An 18,704-nucleotide genomic window follows, 5' to 3' on the forward strand; every position below is an offset into this window, starting at 1 on the left:
CATCTTTCATCACGTTTCAACATCGTGTTCATTATGTAGGTTTTCAGGCAAACGGTAAAACAAAAAAATGAAGGCGATAAAACTTTAAATTAAACTGTAAGTGTATCTATCATGCTTGATATATTTAACGAATTTACAAAGAACTTCTAAAAGTTTTAATGGATTTTCATTTTAATGGATAGCTGATATAGTCTAGTAACCATGACTTTAAAAATAAGCCTTCTGTTCAAAAAAGATGCGAAAATTATGTTGCAATTCAAACAATTATGAACAATTAAACAAGGAATTGTTGACAGAAATTTTTGTACTTTTTCTTAACCTGTAATCCTAGTTTAATGTATGAAAAACTCATATGTAATATCGTGTCACTTTTAAAAAATCATTAAAACTGTTTTTACCTGATTCAACTTTACAGTCATTAATTTCATTTTGATTTATGAAGGTAAAATGAGGGACAGGAAGTGAAAATTATTACCATTTTCAATCTTAAATGTTAAAATTCTATAAAAATGAAACGCTGTGAATTAAAGGACTTTTCAAAAATAAAAATAACTCGATTTCTTCAGACTTCTCAAAACAAGTTAAATTGAAACAAAATTTAACTATTTAAGTCATGCGCATGTTTGAGTTGATTATAGTCAAAATGGTGTCATTTTTTAAAATTAGCCAGACAGTCAAGCAACGTAAAAACTACTTGTATTAAAATATTATTGGTGATTTCTGCTTCATGTCACTTACGCCTGCTTCAGTTTGTAAAGTGTACTGAACATTAAAAGTCTCCACAAACGTCTTACAAGCCATGTTGAACATTCGACATCTTGAACTTCTTAGTTCGTGTTTACATAGTGTTTACATAGGTTTCTGATCAATTAACGTTTTTCCTCAGTGGAAGGCTTAACACAGCCCATACGGACGCTTGTAGATTCGATTTTACAAATAAGTTATTTAGATCTTGTTGGAAACTAAAAATTCTATCACTTTTTAGTCTCTACTATTTCTTTAGAACACAGCTGTATAAACATAAAAGAAACTAATCAATCGTAAAAGGCTGATAATTCCATTAAGTTTCATTATTAATTCCATTAGCAAATTGCAAGTTAATGAGCATTTTATCAGTAAACAAATAAACACGGAAATTTATATTACAAAACATATAAAACCTTTAAATATACATTTGTCTATTACTATTTTTTATTCAAAATTTAAAGTGGAATAGTGATAAAAAGAAAAGTAAATACGAAAGTGACTTGTTGAAGTTAGAAGAAAAAAAAATCCATTTGAAATTTTCACCATTTCTTTTGTCTCCAGAAAAACATCAATGCTGTTAAACGTCACGCAAGGTAATAAAGATAAAAGAATAAATGATATGTTAGTTTCAGAAAAAATTTCATTTGTTGAGAATAAAAACTGCGCATAAACTGTAAAGATGAAGTAAAAATCAATAGAGAAAAAAATTTTAAAAATCACGTTTTCTTCATGTTATTCATTAGACTGTTGGTTGTACATTACTGACGGTCATGCAGCAATAATATATACTTCGAATTAAGAGAGATACGCCAAATAAGTATGCTCCTAAAATAAGTATAAATGAATAAAAACAAATGAACATAGAAATTTTCCATTAATTTTCCATTATACAATGCTTTTTCAAATTTCAAAAAACTAAACTTACTAAAAAAAAATTTCGAATAGAAGGTTTAAAAAAACCATGAAAAAGACGAAGTATAAAATTAGAATAAAAAAAACTCACCAGCCCATGATACGTATATTCCTAAAAAATAAGTTACAAGTATAAAAAAAATGTCACTACTTCTATCACCTAGAGGATGTGCAACATTTTCTTAGCAACCTATACCACAACTCATGATTGACAATTTCCTGTCAGCAAGAAAAAAAAAAAATGCTCAACACAATTTCAGTATTATGCTGTTTGTTTTAACAAACTTGGTCAACTCTTCAAAACTTCAAAAGTAGAACCTGCCATCAAATTAAAGATTCAGATATCTACTATCTTGAATGATCATTATTTAAATTTGACTTGAAACTAACTAAAATCATAAAAAGACAACTCATAGTCACAAATTTCTTTCATTTTACTGCATCATAACAAAGTTTTTTAAAAAATTGAACTTTTTTTGAGTAAATTTCTTTGTTTGTTCATTATTTATGACCTGGACAAAAGTTAATGTAAAATATTATAAAAATTTTTAATTATTTCACAACATATTTTTAATGAGTTAAAGTTTCCCTAAGTGTAAGTAAAGCTAATGATTTCTTTTGTTGAAAAATGTTATTTTTGTTTGAAATTTTAAATGCTAACATAAGAAACAATATTTCCATATTAGAGTATCAGATTTGGACCACCATTAAAATTGACAGTCATTGTTCACATAGGATATTTTTGACTGATCAGTTGTACATAACATTTATAAAGAGTAAATAACAGAAAAATAACAAAATAGGCATTTTACTTTTAACAGTCTTAAGGTATTGGAAGACAACAACAGAAAATTCCACTTTATAAAATGTAAATGATTTTACAAAACTCATATATAAACCTTATAGAAAAAAAAATTGGAGAGAAAATTCACAATACAAACCTTTTGAGTTCTTCGCAAAATACAAAGTGCCAACCTAAATGTAAAAAATCACAGTACATCATCTGCAGCACATCATGGATAGAAAACTAATCCAATACTTGAATTTTTTCAATTATTGATGGAACTTACTGTAAGACCTATTCCAGCAGCTAAAAATATTACTCCAATAATTGCAAAAAGAATTGCTCGATTTTTCACAAATGCAGATCCTACAGAAGATCTAAATAGAAAAATCAGTATGCAGCAACAGCATTTAGAGACAAGCAAAAAAAAAAGTGAAAATAAAAATTAGTTCTTATTATGCATAAAATCAAGACCACTTACATTTTCCTGCAGTATGGACATTTAGCTAAGCCTGCTGCATATCGAAACTAGAAAAAAAATCTTTTAAAATTTATGAATAGTCTATATGTTAATTAAATCAGGCCTATTGCTATATTTGGGAAAAAATATACATGCACACACACACATATATATGTACTTATATATGTACATACATTTTATTATACATTATGTACATATATATATACATACATACAAATAACATATATGCATATATATATACCTATATATATTTACATATATATTAGCATGTATGTATGTATGTATTTATGTATGTATGTATGTATGTATGTATGTATGTATGTATGTATGTATGTATGTATGTATGTATGTATGTATGTATGTATGTATGTATGTATGTATGTATGTATGTACGTATGTATGTGATGTTTTTCCCTTTTTTTACTATATTCAAACGACCATGGAATCATTAGATGAAGTTTTATCCACATGAAAAAAATAGATTTAATATCTTTGGTAAAAAAAAAAAATCTCTGATAAACAAAGTTTTTCAAAAGTTGAGATCACTTCATTTAATACATTAAACTTTGTTACAGATTAATTTTTAAACTGTTTGATAAAATTATTGCTGAAAAATTTTTGCACTGTGGGCCAAAATGAATATCCCTTTAACAACTCACAAGTCAGGTACTAGTAAGGTGCAAAATCTTGTTACAAATTCATCATCAAATAATCAGAAAAAAAAAAAAAATGCATAGGATATCATGAACTACACAACTATGCATATGCATAGGATATCATGAACTATGCATAGGATATCATGAACTATGCATAGGATATCATGCACTATGCATAGGATATCATGAAAAAAAAAGGCTCCTTACTCTACAATCAAATTGAAATGCTAATATGAACTATTTATTTTTATCAGGCACTTTTACGGTGGTTTAATGTCCAATAATGTAAACTGGGTTTGAAATTTAGTCACAAGCTTCCGAATAACTCCCTCAGTAGGCCGACCAAACTGACAATAAATTGGAAGAAGTGCGCAATGCACTCTTTGAACCGAGCATGATTTTTGATAGTAAAATTCAATAACTTTCAAGCATTGTTCACTAGTAAGTCGGTTCATGGTTAAATTATAGACCAAACTGAACAAGTTTGACAATGACACAAGACACAATCCATGCGTGATCTGTCAAAACCAGTGTTGCCAAAAAGATACCAGCAAAAGAATCACCCTTTATATATATATATATATATATATATATATATATATATATATATATATATATATATATATATATATATATATATATATATATATATATAAATATATAAAGGGTGATTTTTAAGCCAAGCTTTTGAAATTAATTTTAAAGAATAAGATCAAAAATGATTAGCTGCATTACTATTGGTACAACTCAAACTTCTTAATACCAGTTAATTAACTTACCTTGAATACTTCATTACAATGACCACAAGAAACTCGTACCCTGGAATCTGTGTTATTTAAAAGGATAGATTGTTCACTTGTAGTTGGAAGAGGTACACTTCCAACATTAATTATGCGTTTGCTAGTAAAGAAAAAAAAAAAAAAAAAGAATATATTATAATATCTAATAAAGTCAAAGTTTTAAAAATCAAATTTTTTTATGCAAAATTGAACAAAACTATATGTAAGCAATGTTAAAACAAATTGCACTTAAATTAAAACTTTTATTGAAATTTTTAAAAACTATTTGAAAGTTATCCTGAAAGACGCTTTCAAATGTTTTAGTTCATAAAAAAAATTTTAATTTTGCACACTAGATTATGGTGCTTTAACTTTTTAAGAGTACAGGAAAAGTTGGTGTAATTAATTGCATACCTTAGATTTCCCTAAAAAGATAGAAATGATGCAGACAGATTACCAAACAGAATGATTTTTATATAGATAAAGCTAGCAACTAGTTAAAACTAGTACCATCTGTGACTGTGATTTATTAAATCTACACCTCAAGCCAAGACAAGAAAACAAACAAGAGCATTTTTTTGTATTTTTAGCAAGGCAATTTAATAGCAATATTTACACTGCTTATAATGTTTTATTCTTTAACTATTTATTTGTTGGCTTTAAATATTCTGTTTTATATACACTTTTATTGTTTATATATAAAACTTTTACTTACCAGTTTGCTCTAGGACATGAAATGCGAGCAGAGGTGGAACGACAGGTTAGTAATGCATTACAAGGACAGCGAATATACTTTTTTCCTGCTGGTGGAGGTTTTATAGGCTGAAAACAAACAGGCTTGTAAAAAATGCAACAAAATATTTTAGAAAAAAATACAACAGTTATAAAGAAACAAAACAAAATATTTATAGAAAAAAGTTTAATAAAGATATTGATAATGTAATATTTTTTTATAAACTTGTTTCAAGTTACTTGTGATCATCACAAAAAATTCACTACCTATAGCTAGCATGAGCTATTATTGAATATTGAGTAAATAAAATTTATCAGATAAAATATATAAGATATTCTAATTTATTTAACATATTCTAGAGTGCTACAAATAAAGCAGTAGTTTAATATAAAAAATATTGATGATTTTGATAAAAACCTCTTTTTATGAAACTGCTTGTTTCCATATCGAGTTGTTTATTGAAAGTGTACTTTTCAGTTTTTTTGCTGTCAGTTGCAGCAATATTTATAATTTGAGGTTATCTGTCATAAATAACAGTTTTTATTAAGCATTTTCAAAATATTTGATATTTTTTAAAACATGAATTTACACACTTTGATAAATAATTTTAAAAATCATTTTACTGAAACACTAGCTCTTAATTATCACAATTTAATTATGAATGGACTTGGGTCAAATGAAGAATTATACTATTCTCTATTTAGCTGGCAAAAATATTGCTGAGGAGGAAACTGCTATGATCCAAAAATCACTTGCAATTAATGAAACAATTTATTACAATATATTAGAGTTTTTCATCTTTAACTTATATTTTTTGAGTATTATTGAAGGATATAAGTGCAAACTATAAAATGGTAGTATACTCTCATTACAGACACACAAAAGTAGGAATGTCATAAGAATATATTAGCATTCTACAAATTACAGTCACACGCATTACTGTCACATACATATTACTGTCACATACAGATGTTGAAATGTTGGATGGAAAGAAAATTTCTTCAAACATTGCATATGGTTTTGATGAAATCAGAATAAAATATTTGTATTTTAAAAATAACTAAAAGCTAATTAATTTTAAAAATCAAGTTGATAAATAATGGCATAATACTTAGCAGTTTTTTTGTGGATAGAATTCCACTACTATAATTATAATTTATTAACATTAAAATAAGTAATAATGATCACTGAACCAAACATAATTCAAAAGCTGCCTTACAGGGATATAAAAAAACACATTTAATATAAAATTGTTCTGTTGGAGTTAACTAATAGAGACAGTATAGAAATATACAAATAGCTGAAATATTAATTCTGAAAATTGTTTTTATCTAAAAAGTGATCTCCTCTATTTACTAGCTTATTCTAAATTATGAGTTACATTTGGTTGATTTACATTTGGTTGAGTTATATTTGGTTGTGGTATACAATTTATTACTCTAAGTTTTGTGAAATATTTTATGAGTTCTTAGTATTAGTTTTTAGAGCAACCAAAGTTTTTTATATTTTTACCATAAATCGCATTTTGTGAGGCTATTGCCATATAGTATTAACAGATTATAACACATCCTAATTCACAGACTAATAGCACTACCATCTAACTTAAAAAAAAAAACCTTAAAAGAAAAAAACAGATTACAAGATAGATTTATGAATAAATTTGTAGATTAAAATGACACTAATATTATTTCTGGGTTTTAAGTATGCAACTAATGCCAAGGTAGAAAATGAAGACTTAATATGCCATACTCAGCTTAAACTAATATAATTTATACACTCACTGTTGCTTCATGACAGTTTGAGCACTTCACTACCCGTTGCCCTTCTCTGCCACGAATAAAGACCAGCTGTTGGCACACCCTACAAACAACTGTTGGCTGACCCATTGCACCATTTTCATGTAGTGCACCATTTTGAATTCTTGATGCATATTCAGATGATTCATAATCTGGCGGAGGTTCATTGAGTGTATCTCTTATGTTAAAATTAGAGTGATCTAAAGTTAAAAAAATTATGATTTTACCAAGCAGCCACACCAAATTCAACTTTGTAATGTCAAATTCTATGTAATAACTAGTAAAGTTTATTGAGGATAAATTCAAAAGAGATTACCATCCCGGAGTTTGCAAGACATTTGAACTTTATGCTTTTTCATCTAAATGAGACTAGCATCACAGTATTGTGATGCTAGTTTGTATTATGTACTCTTGTTAAATCTAATGTTAGTTGTTTTAATATTAATTGTTTAATGGTAAATAAAAAGGAACTGTTAACTTCTAAACTCTTTTTGAAAATTTTACTCTTTAGAAAGTTTATTGGATTAGTTATTATTTTACCTGGTTGACATCACTTTAAATAAAATGGAAAAACATCACATACATACATACATACATACATACATACATACATACATACATACATACATACATACATACATACATACATACAAAAGAAAAACTAAAGGAAAATGATTTAACATAAATAAATTATGTTTAAGAAAATAGAGACAAGCTCCTATTTTCCAATATAGTAAAATTAAATGTTAAAAATCCAATATAGTAAAGCAAAATGCCAAATTCCAAATACAAACTTTATACTAGGGACATAACAGAAAAATATTATATCAAAAGTAAAAAAAAATTGACTTAAAAAGAAACATATCATACAACTTCCCATAGTTGACTTAAGTTCATTTGTTTGAGTAAACATTTTTGATCAGTATTAATTTACTAAAATACAAAGTTTCTTATCATTTAAGATCATATTAGGCAAGTAGAACTAACCGTTGTCATACAGTACGATAGCTACCGTATTATATTTACCGCATTATATTACCGTACTATAATTATAGGTATAACGAACTTAAAATACAGTATACCTAAATAAATATTTGCAACCCTATTGGTGAGAGCAGGAGGGAAAGCTATGCCAACATAGACACTATTGATGCTGTAAATTTCCTAACTTGAACGGTAAACACATTTCAAAATAAAACAACTAAATTTCTATTTTATTATAACAAAGTATTTACCATCTTGGTGCAAACGCTGTTCTTCTCTATTTGTTTGAACAAGAAGTTCTTCTTCGTCATCATGTTCCACCATTATTTGTTATGAAGCTAAAAAAAAAAATTAGCTATTTTGTAAAATCGACGACTTTAATAAGAGCGGGACGGTGGTTTTAACAAAAATCACGTGAAGTTCCTATTTCCATGGGTTAAAAATACTTCAATAAGGCTCTCCTCCTGTTTTGTTATTCAAGCGTTTTACTCTCAAAATAAATAGGGGTTGGGGTAGGGTGTGGGGATCCAAAAACATGATAATGTAGTTTTAATTCTGATTATTTTCACTTTTGAGACAGATGATTTTCTGTAAAGTTAATTTTTTTCATTATTTTTTATTATAACAACTGTTTTTAATGTTATTCACTATAGGACTTTTTTTGTATGGGGTTTAATCTATAAAAAGCTCTCCTAAATTTAGAAGGGAGTCACATGCACGAAGTAACTACAAATAGTTTAAAAACTGGTCAAAAATTTGATCTCGAGTTAAAAACCATCTTTTAATGCGTTCAATTTGAGTTGCGTCATATTTGATTGTATGGAACAGTTGTAGATTAGGAAATCTAATCTTGAGGATTTATTTTAAGAGAGACAACATTTGAATCTGGATTTTTTAAAAAATTATATAAGTTCTTCAATTAAAATAAAACTGGTATTTCTAAATTGAAATAGAACATTTAAGTATAGATCATTATTTTGTCAGCATAAAGTAAATATCCTCATGTGAAACCTTAAAAGAATCCAAACTTAAAGGAGAACAACATGTGGGAAACAAATTGCCAGTGGAAGTAATTTAATCCATTTAAATGTATTTTTAGAATGTTAAGAACAGTGTTAAAGTTGATGATTGATGCAAATTTTGTCCATGAAGTATTTTCTCAACCATAAGCTTCACTTATTTGTGGGGTGTTAATCACATAGCAAATTTACTGCTGATATTTGAAAACTATTTGAAATTGTTTTCACATATGATGGTAATTCTTGCAGGCTTATTCTGAGAAATGTAATGGACTGATAAATGAGCTTTTCCATGTCAATTTGACAAGATCATGTCTCTATGTATTTCAGAATTGCTTTTTTTAGAATTCTGAGATGTAATTACAACTAAAATATCTGAAAGTTTGAATATTTAATTCCAAATGATTCTGTATATTTTGTTTATTAAAGTTTACCACATTAACAGTCTCAACCCCCAATTGCTGTGCAAAATAAATATTTACTTTTATCAATAACTTTAAAAATAATTTCTCTAATTGGCTGGAAGTTGCTAAGTGAGTTTGAAGTCGAAAAATCTATTAAAAATCCTTAAGTAGTAAAGGATGAAATAAAAAACAACATTTTTAGTTTTAATAGCGTAAGTTCAATTTTAGCCAGCCCTTCATTGATGCAGTAAAAATCAATGTTAACATGATAAGCAGGCAAAAATACTTTACAATAATCATTACATATCTATTAAATAATTAAAATCAAAGATCAAATTGAAGAAAAACCAAAACTCTCACTCTAAAGGTTAAAAAGTGGTGAAATTGCTTGCATTCCCTTTATTACTATCTTAAACAAATTAAGAGAGGAACTTTTAAAAGAATTTTTTTTACAATAAAATATTTTAAATTTAAATCTGAAATTAGTTAATTGATTCCACTTTCTTCACACTTTTAAATATACTTGAACTCTCACTTGTTCATTTAAAGCTGATCATTAGATGATTGGGGCCAAACTGATGAAAACTTCTTGTACCTGAGATTGTTTTACCTTTTAGAAAGCAAACCTAAAGATTTTTAAGAACATCATTTAAGTTAACTTTTTAAATCTTAGGGAAAAAAATGCTTTTCATATTATTTCTAACAAGAAATTTCCAAGTTACAAAGCAAAAAACAATAAACAAATCAATACAAGTCAAACAATAAAAAGTAAAAGATTATTGCAACTTAATATTTGATCACTTCAAGGTTTTTACAAACTAGCATTTTCCACTTACCTTTTAACAAATCCTCCTATTCTGTTGCATACCAACTTTTCATGATTTGTGACAAGTTGTCCACTCTGCATCAATATTGAAATAAATTTTATGATAGCAAAGATTTATAAAGTTTTTGAGATTTTTATATTGTGCAGCCCAACCTCCTGAAAAATAATTTATATTAGTTATTATTAGATGAAAAGTTTTTAGATAGTTAACAATCTGAGTTTGAACTTCATACACAATACAAGTATCATGGTTATTGTTCTCTGAAATATAGCAGTTTTTCTTTCAAATAAACACATTTGATTTAAATAATAAAGTGCTACTGGATGCAAGGTGCACCCAGTTTTGCTCCAATGGTAACTTTGAATTTCATCTTTAACAGCTAACAACTAATTTTCTGCAAAATCATCTATAAATTATACACTCAATGTTAATTACCTTGCATATTAAAATCCTTGGAATCAATTTTTTGTACAAGTGTAACTCCTGTTTCATTAGTTAACAAAATTTTGTTTTGGTGTAAGGTAGAGACAAAAACTGAATGGGTTCCAGTTTACCCTGATTACACACTGTTTAGTTTTTAAAAAAAAAAAAAAAACAGAAAAACCACTTTTCTCATTAGGAATCTTTATTTTGAAACTCTTCAATAATTTTGCATATGATGGTTTACGCTAATAGTTATGCAGTCTTTTTTCCATGCCATTTGCCTTGTAAACTCATTATCATGATAAAAATCGGCTACTTTTTTTAACATTGTTTTAGATAACTTTTTTACTTTTTTTGTATATTGATTTGATAAAATGCATTTCTTTTTTTTTCAAATGCTATACAAATTTTTGATTCCGTTACGTCAAAGTATTCAGTAGCATACTTTCTGGACTAAGATTCTGGAGTCAATGTTAAAAGTTAATTTTGGGAACTTCTATTTAAGTTATTTATTCTATACTTCATGGCTCCAGAAATTCAGTAAAACCTTGGCATTTACTTTTATCAGTTAAACTTTTGAAGACTGTGGCACTTTTATGTTTCAGTTGACTGACACTATGCACATGTATAATGTTTTGTTTATTTCATTGGAGAAATAGTAGAGTTTAACTTTTCTTCAGCGTTGTTTATTTCCAATGTTTTTCGAATGAAATCGATTTCGTTTATACTTTCAGAATTGATTTTTGTTTATTGTTTTAAACTCCTAAAGTCCGCATGTCTTCCTTGAGAATTATTTTTAAATGCAGAACTCCATCTTATGTTTTGTAACTTAAGATCATATATAGCTTAGATTTGGATTTTTATTGTGAATCAAATCGATTTATTTTTACAAAACTTCTTTTTTTATGTTATTAAGATGTAAACTTCTTTTTTTTATGTCATAAGATATGTTGGTATTTATATCACTTTGTAAGTATAAGAGAATTTCGGCTCTTCAATGTATAATTTAATCTTTGTTTATTAATTTACAAATGAAATGACAAAGTTTTTTTTCTGCTTTATACCATCGACGAAGCGCTGGGTAAATTTCCACTTTAAATATTAAAGCTAAAAATGCTACGTTTTCCATTTCTTCCTTTACTACTAAAGCACTTTTAATTGATACCTCGATCTCAAACTTACTTAGATACCAACGTTCAACTGATTAAAGAAAATATTTATAAAGTTATTAATAAAAGAAAAAAAATAATTTTTATGGCAAGAGAGGGTCGAGACGGCAATGAGATAAATTTTAAAAAACAATACCTCTAGAAACACTTGGAATTGGATGTTCAAATTTTCCGATTTATTCTCTTATAATAAGTTCTCTCGGGATGATAACAATCAAGCAATTGCAAAATGCATGGTGATTACTTAGATTTTTTTTGGCTATATTGATTTATACTGATTTATATTTATTTATATTGATTTGAAATTACAAAAATGTTTACAACTTTTTCCTGTTACTCAAACATTACAAAAAGGTTTTTACTACCTTGCATTCAGAATGTTATAGTATTCTACAATCATGGCCTACTTAAATATACGGCCTTCTTTTCTGCTTAAATCGAAAAAAAATAGAAGGCCAGTTTAAAAAACGTATATTCTGTAGGATGGACAAACTTTCTTAACATATTTTAATTATTGCGCTATAAATTTTAAATAAGTATATCCGGCATAGGATAAAAACTTCAGCGTTTTCTATATCTTCACATCAACTAAACCTCATATACTTGATTATAGCTTCTTTTTATAAATAGATAGTAATTATGGTTAATAAATGCTGTGTTGTTGGTTGTACCTCCAATTATCTAGGTGGTGAAGTAGTTACAGTTTTCAGTTTTCCAAAAGATGATGATTTAAGAAAGTTATGGATTAGATTTGTAAATAGAAATTTCTGGACTGTCACAAAATCATCTGTGATCTGTTTAAAACACTTTGAGAAAAAGTTTGTACATAAAGGAGCATCAGAAAAACGATTTCGTTTGCTGTATAACCTAAAGCCTGTTCCTACAATATACCCTGCTAGCATAGCAACTGCTTCTCTTCCAGTTATATCTGGACCAAGAAAATCACCAGCTAAAAGAATATTTCAAGAAGATGAATATCAGAAATTTTTATTAAAAGATATTATTAAAGATGTTGATTCCCTTTCAGCTGCTGATTCACCAGCAGGATATTTATTTTCAAAATTTGATGATTGTGTTGTGTTCCATAGAATTATTCAAAATGAACTACACATACCTGAAGTTGCTGAGTCTATTCGTATCGACAAAAATTTACATGTCCAACTTTTTTATAAAAATCTTCCAGTTTCCTTACCATCATGGTTCAGAGTAACCCACCAATGTATGTTAAAAAGAAGGAGTATGCTGGAAAATCTCAATTCACATTTTAGTACAGAAAAAGAAAAGTTGTCTTCTATTCTTGAAGAACTCAAAAGTCACCAAATAAAAAAAAAACAAATTTATTCTTCAAATGTTCTTCAATTTGCATTAATGTTGCGGTACACTTCACTGCAAACTTATCATTTACTGCTGAAGGAATTCCCACTCCCATCTATATCTTTGTTAGGCAAGCTTAAATCAGGTGAAATAGATTCTATGAAAGTTTTGAAGTTGCTACATGAAAATGGGAACTTATCGAAAGATCTTATAATAATTTTTGATGAAATGTATTTGCAACAATGTGCTGAATATTCTGGTGGCAATGTTATTGGGATTAGTGAGGAAAATGAATGTTATAGAAGCATTGTCTCTTTCATGGTAGTTGGTTTGAAAGAAAGTATCTCCTGTATTGTCAAAGCAATTCCAATTGTAAAATTGAACAGTGACTGGTTAAAGTCTGAAATTCTTAACCTGATTCAATTTTTAATAAAAAATAATTTTAATGTTCGAGGTGTTGTTTGTGACAATCACGCTTCAAATGTTTCTTCTTTTACAAAATTACTTGATACGCATGGTGAAAAAAAAGATGGTTTGTTTATTAATGTACTATCACAAAAAGTTTACTTATTCTTTGACACAGTGCATCTGATTAAAAATATTCGAAACAACTTACTTAATAAAAAAAGATTAATTTTTCCAGAATTTAATTTTTCAGCTTTCAAAGATGAAATTCATGTTCAATCAGGAGAAATATCATGGAAAATATTTCATGATTTATTAGAAAAGGACAGTCTGTTGGATGCAAGTTTAAAAAAAGCACCAAATATAAATAACAAAGTTGTCCATCCTGGAAAATGGAAGCAAAATGTCAGTGTTGCCTTAGGTATCTTCCATGAAACTACAGCAGCAGCAATAATTTCATATTTTCCTGACCGTTTAGATATTGCATCATTCTTAACTCTATTCAATAAATGGTGGACAATTACAAATTCAAAAAATCAGTTTTCTAATAATTTTCTTGGTAATGCTGCTATTATAAATGATAAAAAACCTGAGTTTTTTCGAGCTTTTGCTGACTGGTTAAACAAATGGAAAAACACAAAAATTCCAAATTTTGAGAAATATACATTATCTCCCCAAACATCATCAGCACTGCAAAGAACTTTATTATGTCATGCTTCATTAATTGAAGATCTGCTGGAAGATAAGTACAAATTTATATTGACTGCTCGTTTTCAAAGTGATCCCTTAGAAAGAAGATATGGACAATACCGTCAAATGAGCGGTGGTAGATTCCTTGTCAGTTTGAAAGATGTCATTTATAGTGAGAGTATAATCCAAATAAAAAGTTTGATAAAAGAAGGAATTGACATTTTTGAAAATGATATCAATGCTGATAAAGATATAGAACATGTTAGATCCTTAATGGAGCAGATTAAAGAAAGAGATTTTGATTGTGTGACTTTATCGGATGATTCTCGTGAAGTTGCCAGTTATATTGCTGGTTTTATTGCCAAAAAATTGATTAAGAAGTTTGGAGTATGTTGCAAATTGCTTTGTACTCAAAATTGTCAACAGGAGTTAAATGATTATAATTATTTAAATATATTATCCAGAGGTGGGCTAACAACTCCATCAGTACTGCTTTTAGAATATGTCTGTGACAGTTTTGCTATGCTAGATCACATTTTTGATGTTATTTATCAGTCTCAAATGCAACACCGTAAAGCAGCAAAGTTAGTTCTTGGCAGTAGAGAAGGGTATCAACCATTTTTATGTTCAAACCATCAAAGTCATTGAAAAGAAATTATACACACTGTTATTTCAAATATTTATTTTAATAACACCAGAAAGAGAGTCGGGGATTCAATTGTTGCAGATAACATAGTTGCATTTAAAAAAAGACAGAGAGAAAAATGAAAATATTTTGTTTCACTTTTAATCAGTTTGTGTTAGAGTTTTTTATACTTTTGAAGCTTATTTTTGAGAATTTGTATATTTTTATTTCATGCACAGAACTTGACAGTCCCAAAATTTCTATTGCAAAATAGAACTCATATCTTTCTCAAATCATTGTAGTTTGGAAAACAAAAAACTGAGACTACTTTACAACAGAAATAATTAGAGGTGCAACCATTATCTTATACTAAAAAGAAGCCACAATTAAGTATTCACAATTAAGTTTATTGAAATTTAGCAGTTAAGATTTAGCTAGCTAACGTAAAATTTTTTATCCTGTGCCAGATATACATACTGAAAATTTATAGCGCGATAATCAAAATTAATTTGAGAAAGTTTGTCCATCCGGCCGAATATACGATTTTTAAACTGGCCTTCTATTTTTTTTCGATTTAAGCAGTAAAGAAGGCCGTGTATTTAAGTAGGCCATGCTACAATCAATTTTTGAATCCTTTAGAGAACTCCATATTGTTCAGAGATATTGCATCCCCTTGGTCGCAGTCTAAATAAAATTAACTCTTCACCATTAGAACCATAGCTAGAGAATTGGAACCCTTATTAAAATGGTTCAAAGCGCTCCCTAAATTGAATTAATTTTACTTAAAACTCATTGTTAATAAATCAAGCCATTAAAATGAAGCACCTACTTGAAGTTAATACAAAAAAAAAAATTTTTTTCTGTAAATTATGTTACAGGTTATTACATTGTATGTTATTATATTGTACATGGCATATAAAAGAATATAACGTACGTAGTATATATGCATTTACAATATGTATATAAGAAAATGGTGTATTTAGTTGGGTCAAAAGATGAGACCAACTCTTCTTTATTGTTATTTGGTTTGTTACTTGAAAATTTATTGTTAGAAAAAGAATTTTTACGGTAAATTGTTGTTAGTGCTGCCTTATTGATTTTAATTGCGTTCTCTATTTTTGTGATACTTTTTAAGTCCGAAAAACATTTTAAAAAGATGATTGAAGCAATTTGATGCAACCATCACATTGCATTAAAACAACGAAAAAAGCTATACTTTTATTTGCTTTTACTATTTAACAATGAATCAAGCTACATCAGTACTTGGCTAACCATTTGCATTAATAAAGCAGTCTGACAACGTATTAGGAGTCTACAGTTTTTTAATGCGGAAGCCGATGAGTATATCATTCGAGATTTTCTTAATTTATGCAAAGAACTCGTTTTTGTTTGAGCATCAGGTCAAGCGAGTCTTTCCAATACACTTGTAACCTCTTTCAGCCCTACAAATGTTTAATATCGTATTTATCTCATAAAATATACATAAAATATATTTTTGTACTTTAAAATATATTTTTGTATATTTAAATATCGCATGCTTTCAATTAAGCATTAAAGTATATGTAACTATTAACAGTTGATAATTTTTTATTCTTTATACTATAACTAGTCAGTAGCTTAGGGCTGCAATGTTCAGCAAAAATAATGATTTTTGGAGGATTTTTCAATTATGTTGTGTAATGCTTTTTTTAAGGGCTTTAACACTAATTTGACTCTTTTAAACAATTCTTTGTATGGTTGTTTATATGATTCTTTAGCGTAGTTTTTACTTTTGCAACATCGTAGAAATCTTTATAAAGATTGTTTATGTAACATCTACTCATGCACCAATAACTTTCATAAGATTTGTTAGGTTTAATGAAGCTTAAAGCTCTTATGTTAATCCTACATCCTTATTTATAAAATGGTAATGACTTATTTAAGGGCATAAATCATAACAAATTAATTCTTGTAACTTGTCATCTGAATTTTTTACTTTGTTTAGTAAACAATTTCACATCACCTAACGGGGTATTTTTAGCATAGCGGATATTTTATGGCGTCATTTCTAATTAAGGTCCAATCTGTTGTAAACTATCTTTAAGAAAAACACCATTTTCATTCATCCATTGACCCACTTAACCCCTCCCCCTCCCCCCTCCTTTCTTTGCTATTACTTATGATATCTAAATTTAAATTTAAATGAAAAAAAGAAGCTTTTAATTTCACCAAATTTGGACTTAACGTAATCATAGAGTTAAAATGTTCTATTATAGTTCTATAATGCGGAGTTACTTATGACTAAATGGTGCAGAATATAGATAAGCTAATGCTCTCGAACTATTAAACATTACTTTATGATCCTATAGCTATTTTCTTGAATTATAGAAAATAAAAACAAATCTCTTCTAATCTACCAAATCTTTTCGCAAACACACTTTATAAGTTCTATTAATTTTTCTGCTACGTAGTGAGGTATTTAGTGAGGTAACCCTCTTTTTAATTGAATGAACATTATTAGATTATATGAATGTAATGAATGCCGCTTCACTCTGCCTTGTAAGTAAGTAAATGTGAATATTTCGAATGTTCCATATCCAAGATTATCCAAAAAAAAAAGAGATTGGATTTAATGGTAAAAATTACGAGCTTTTATTAAATAAAATGCATTTCTTCAAATAATAATATGAAAATATTGAACTATTTGTTAATTTCTACCAGCTGAGTTTATATAACCCATATTTAAACTGTAAATTATGGAGTGTTTTTAGAAGTCATGAATTCCAACTTTTTATTTGGGTAATCAGACTCAGATCAGGAATCAGAGTCAGATCAGGAATCAGAGTCTCAGTTATTAAAAATCAATTTTAGGTTTTTATCTTTGTAGGGATGAAATGTTTTCTTTTTTTGATTTTTTGTTTAAAATTCAACGTTTTATAAAATTTAACGTTGTATAATACATATAAAATAACCCGTTAAAAAGATATTACCCGAACGGTTCTGTTGTTGGGTATTCTGTGAAAAAGGTCCATTTTGTTAAAAATAATTGATATTTCTAAAAAAAGCTACGAAGAAAGAGTTATAACCGCAATAATCGCAATAATCGCAATAATCCCATTTTCACTGGGGATTTTTGGCAGTTAAACAAAGTTTAACATATTTCGTCATGCTATTTGGTGCAATTTAATTGGCAAAATTACTGTATCTCACCCTTTATTTGAAATGCTTGACTCTGTTGGTTACGAAAAATCTAAGATAAGCCAAAAACAGCAAAAGCAAATGTAAAGCTTTGTGTGTTTTTAGAATTGTTTCCTTTTCTGTTTCTTGAAATGACTTGAGAAAAGGTTGTAATTTTAAAATTTTGTAATTAAAATTAGATGTGCATAAAAGAGAAAAAACTTTTCAAAAATGATTGCTAGCCAATCAAGTCCTCAGTCATCACAAAGTCTAGGCAATATTGATACAGAATAAGAAGAAGGAATTTCTTCTTTTTCTGTATCAATATTGTTATAATATTCAAAACGTTCATGAGCGTTTTGAATATTATTACTAAAGTTTTCATGTATTTTTTAAAGATTAAGTCAAGATTCTATTTGAGAAACGCTTTGTTTGCCCACACTTGGTATTAGCAGTATTCGTATTTCTAAATATATTTAACCATATAAACTTAATTATGCAAACCATATGACATTATCCCCAAAAAAGTACAAACAAAATTTTAATTTAATTCACTACACATCAAATAAATTTATTCCAGCAAAAGAGAGCATATATCAGAAATTAAATTTATTGACTGTAAATAAATATATATAATGGAGTTGTAAAGGGCTGGAGCTTCTTCTGTCTTTTGAGCAATCGTGTTGGGGAAGATAAATCGCGAAGTTCAATTCATTAATGATAGCAACTGACTTTTTACTTCTACCTTAAGACATCAAAGTAAAAGACTGTCAGATACTCAGAAGGCTTTCGATATCTGG

General features: G+C 27.9%; 1 protein-coding gene and 1 long non-coding RNA gene across 8 annotated transcripts; both read right to left on the reverse strand.

Annotated features, from left to right (window-relative positions):
- Positions 1 to 1,124: 1,124 nt before the first annotated feature.
- LOC145194164 (type 2 phosphatidylinositol 4,5-bisphosphate 4-phosphatase-like) lies at positions 1,125 to 8,282 on the reverse strand. Of its 4 annotated transcripts, none has more exons than XM_090068761.1 (10): positions 8,124 to 8,239; positions 7,205 to 7,279; positions 6,874 to 7,088; positions 5,075 to 5,181; positions 4,360 to 4,480; positions 2,925 to 2,971; positions 2,730 to 2,820; positions 2,601 to 2,634; positions 1,751 to 1,771; positions 1,125 to 1,572 (listed from the first exon to the last, which is right to left on the reverse strand). In XM_090068761.1, exons 2-10 carry the CDS (start codon positions 7,245 to 7,247, stop codon positions 1,487 to 1,489), a joined length of 765 nt encoding a protein of 254 aa, XP_089924887.1. In that variant the 5' UTR covers positions 7,248 to 7,279; positions 8,124 to 8,239; the 3' UTR covers positions 1,125 to 1,486. The 4 variants fall into 4 exon arrangements, with proteins under 4 accessions (XP_089924887.1, XP_089924886.1, XP_089924888.1 ...); XM_090068760.1 differs by lacking the exon at positions 8,124 to 8,239 and adding an exon at positions 7,759 to 7,800 and having other exon boundaries at positions 7,205 to 7,247; XM_090068762.1 differs by lacking the exon at positions 8,124 to 8,239 and adding an exon at positions 7,759 to 7,784 and having other exon boundaries at positions 7,205 to 7,257.
- A 1,208-nt stretch (positions 8,283 to 9,490) lies between these two features.
- Positions 9,491 to 12,136, reverse strand: LOC149881050 (uncharacterized). 4 transcript variants are annotated; one of them, XR_016445635.1, is made up of 3 exons: positions 12,080 to 12,136; positions 10,132 to 10,277; positions 9,491 to 9,921 (listed from the first exon to the last, which is right to left on the reverse strand). It is a non-coding gene; the product is annotated as an uncharacterized LOC149881050 (long non-coding RNA). The 4 variants fall into 4 exon arrangements; XR_016445636.1 differs by lacking the exon at positions 12,080 to 12,136 and adding an exon at positions 11,851 to 12,053; XR_016445634.1 differs by lacking the exon at positions 12,080 to 12,136 and adding an exon at positions 10,558 to 11,330.
- Between the last annotated feature and the right edge of the window lie 6,568 nt (positions 12,137 to 18,704).

Source organism: Hydra viridissima, unplaced genomic scaffold, assembly GCF_058129835.1.
Source record: "Hydra viridissima isolate aposymbiotic clone 2 unplaced genomic scaffold, HvirCarnegie_v1 scaffold_12, whole genome shotgun sequence".
NCBI lineage: Eukaryota > Metazoa > Cnidaria > Hydrozoa > Anthoathecata > Hydridae > Hydra > Hydra viridissima.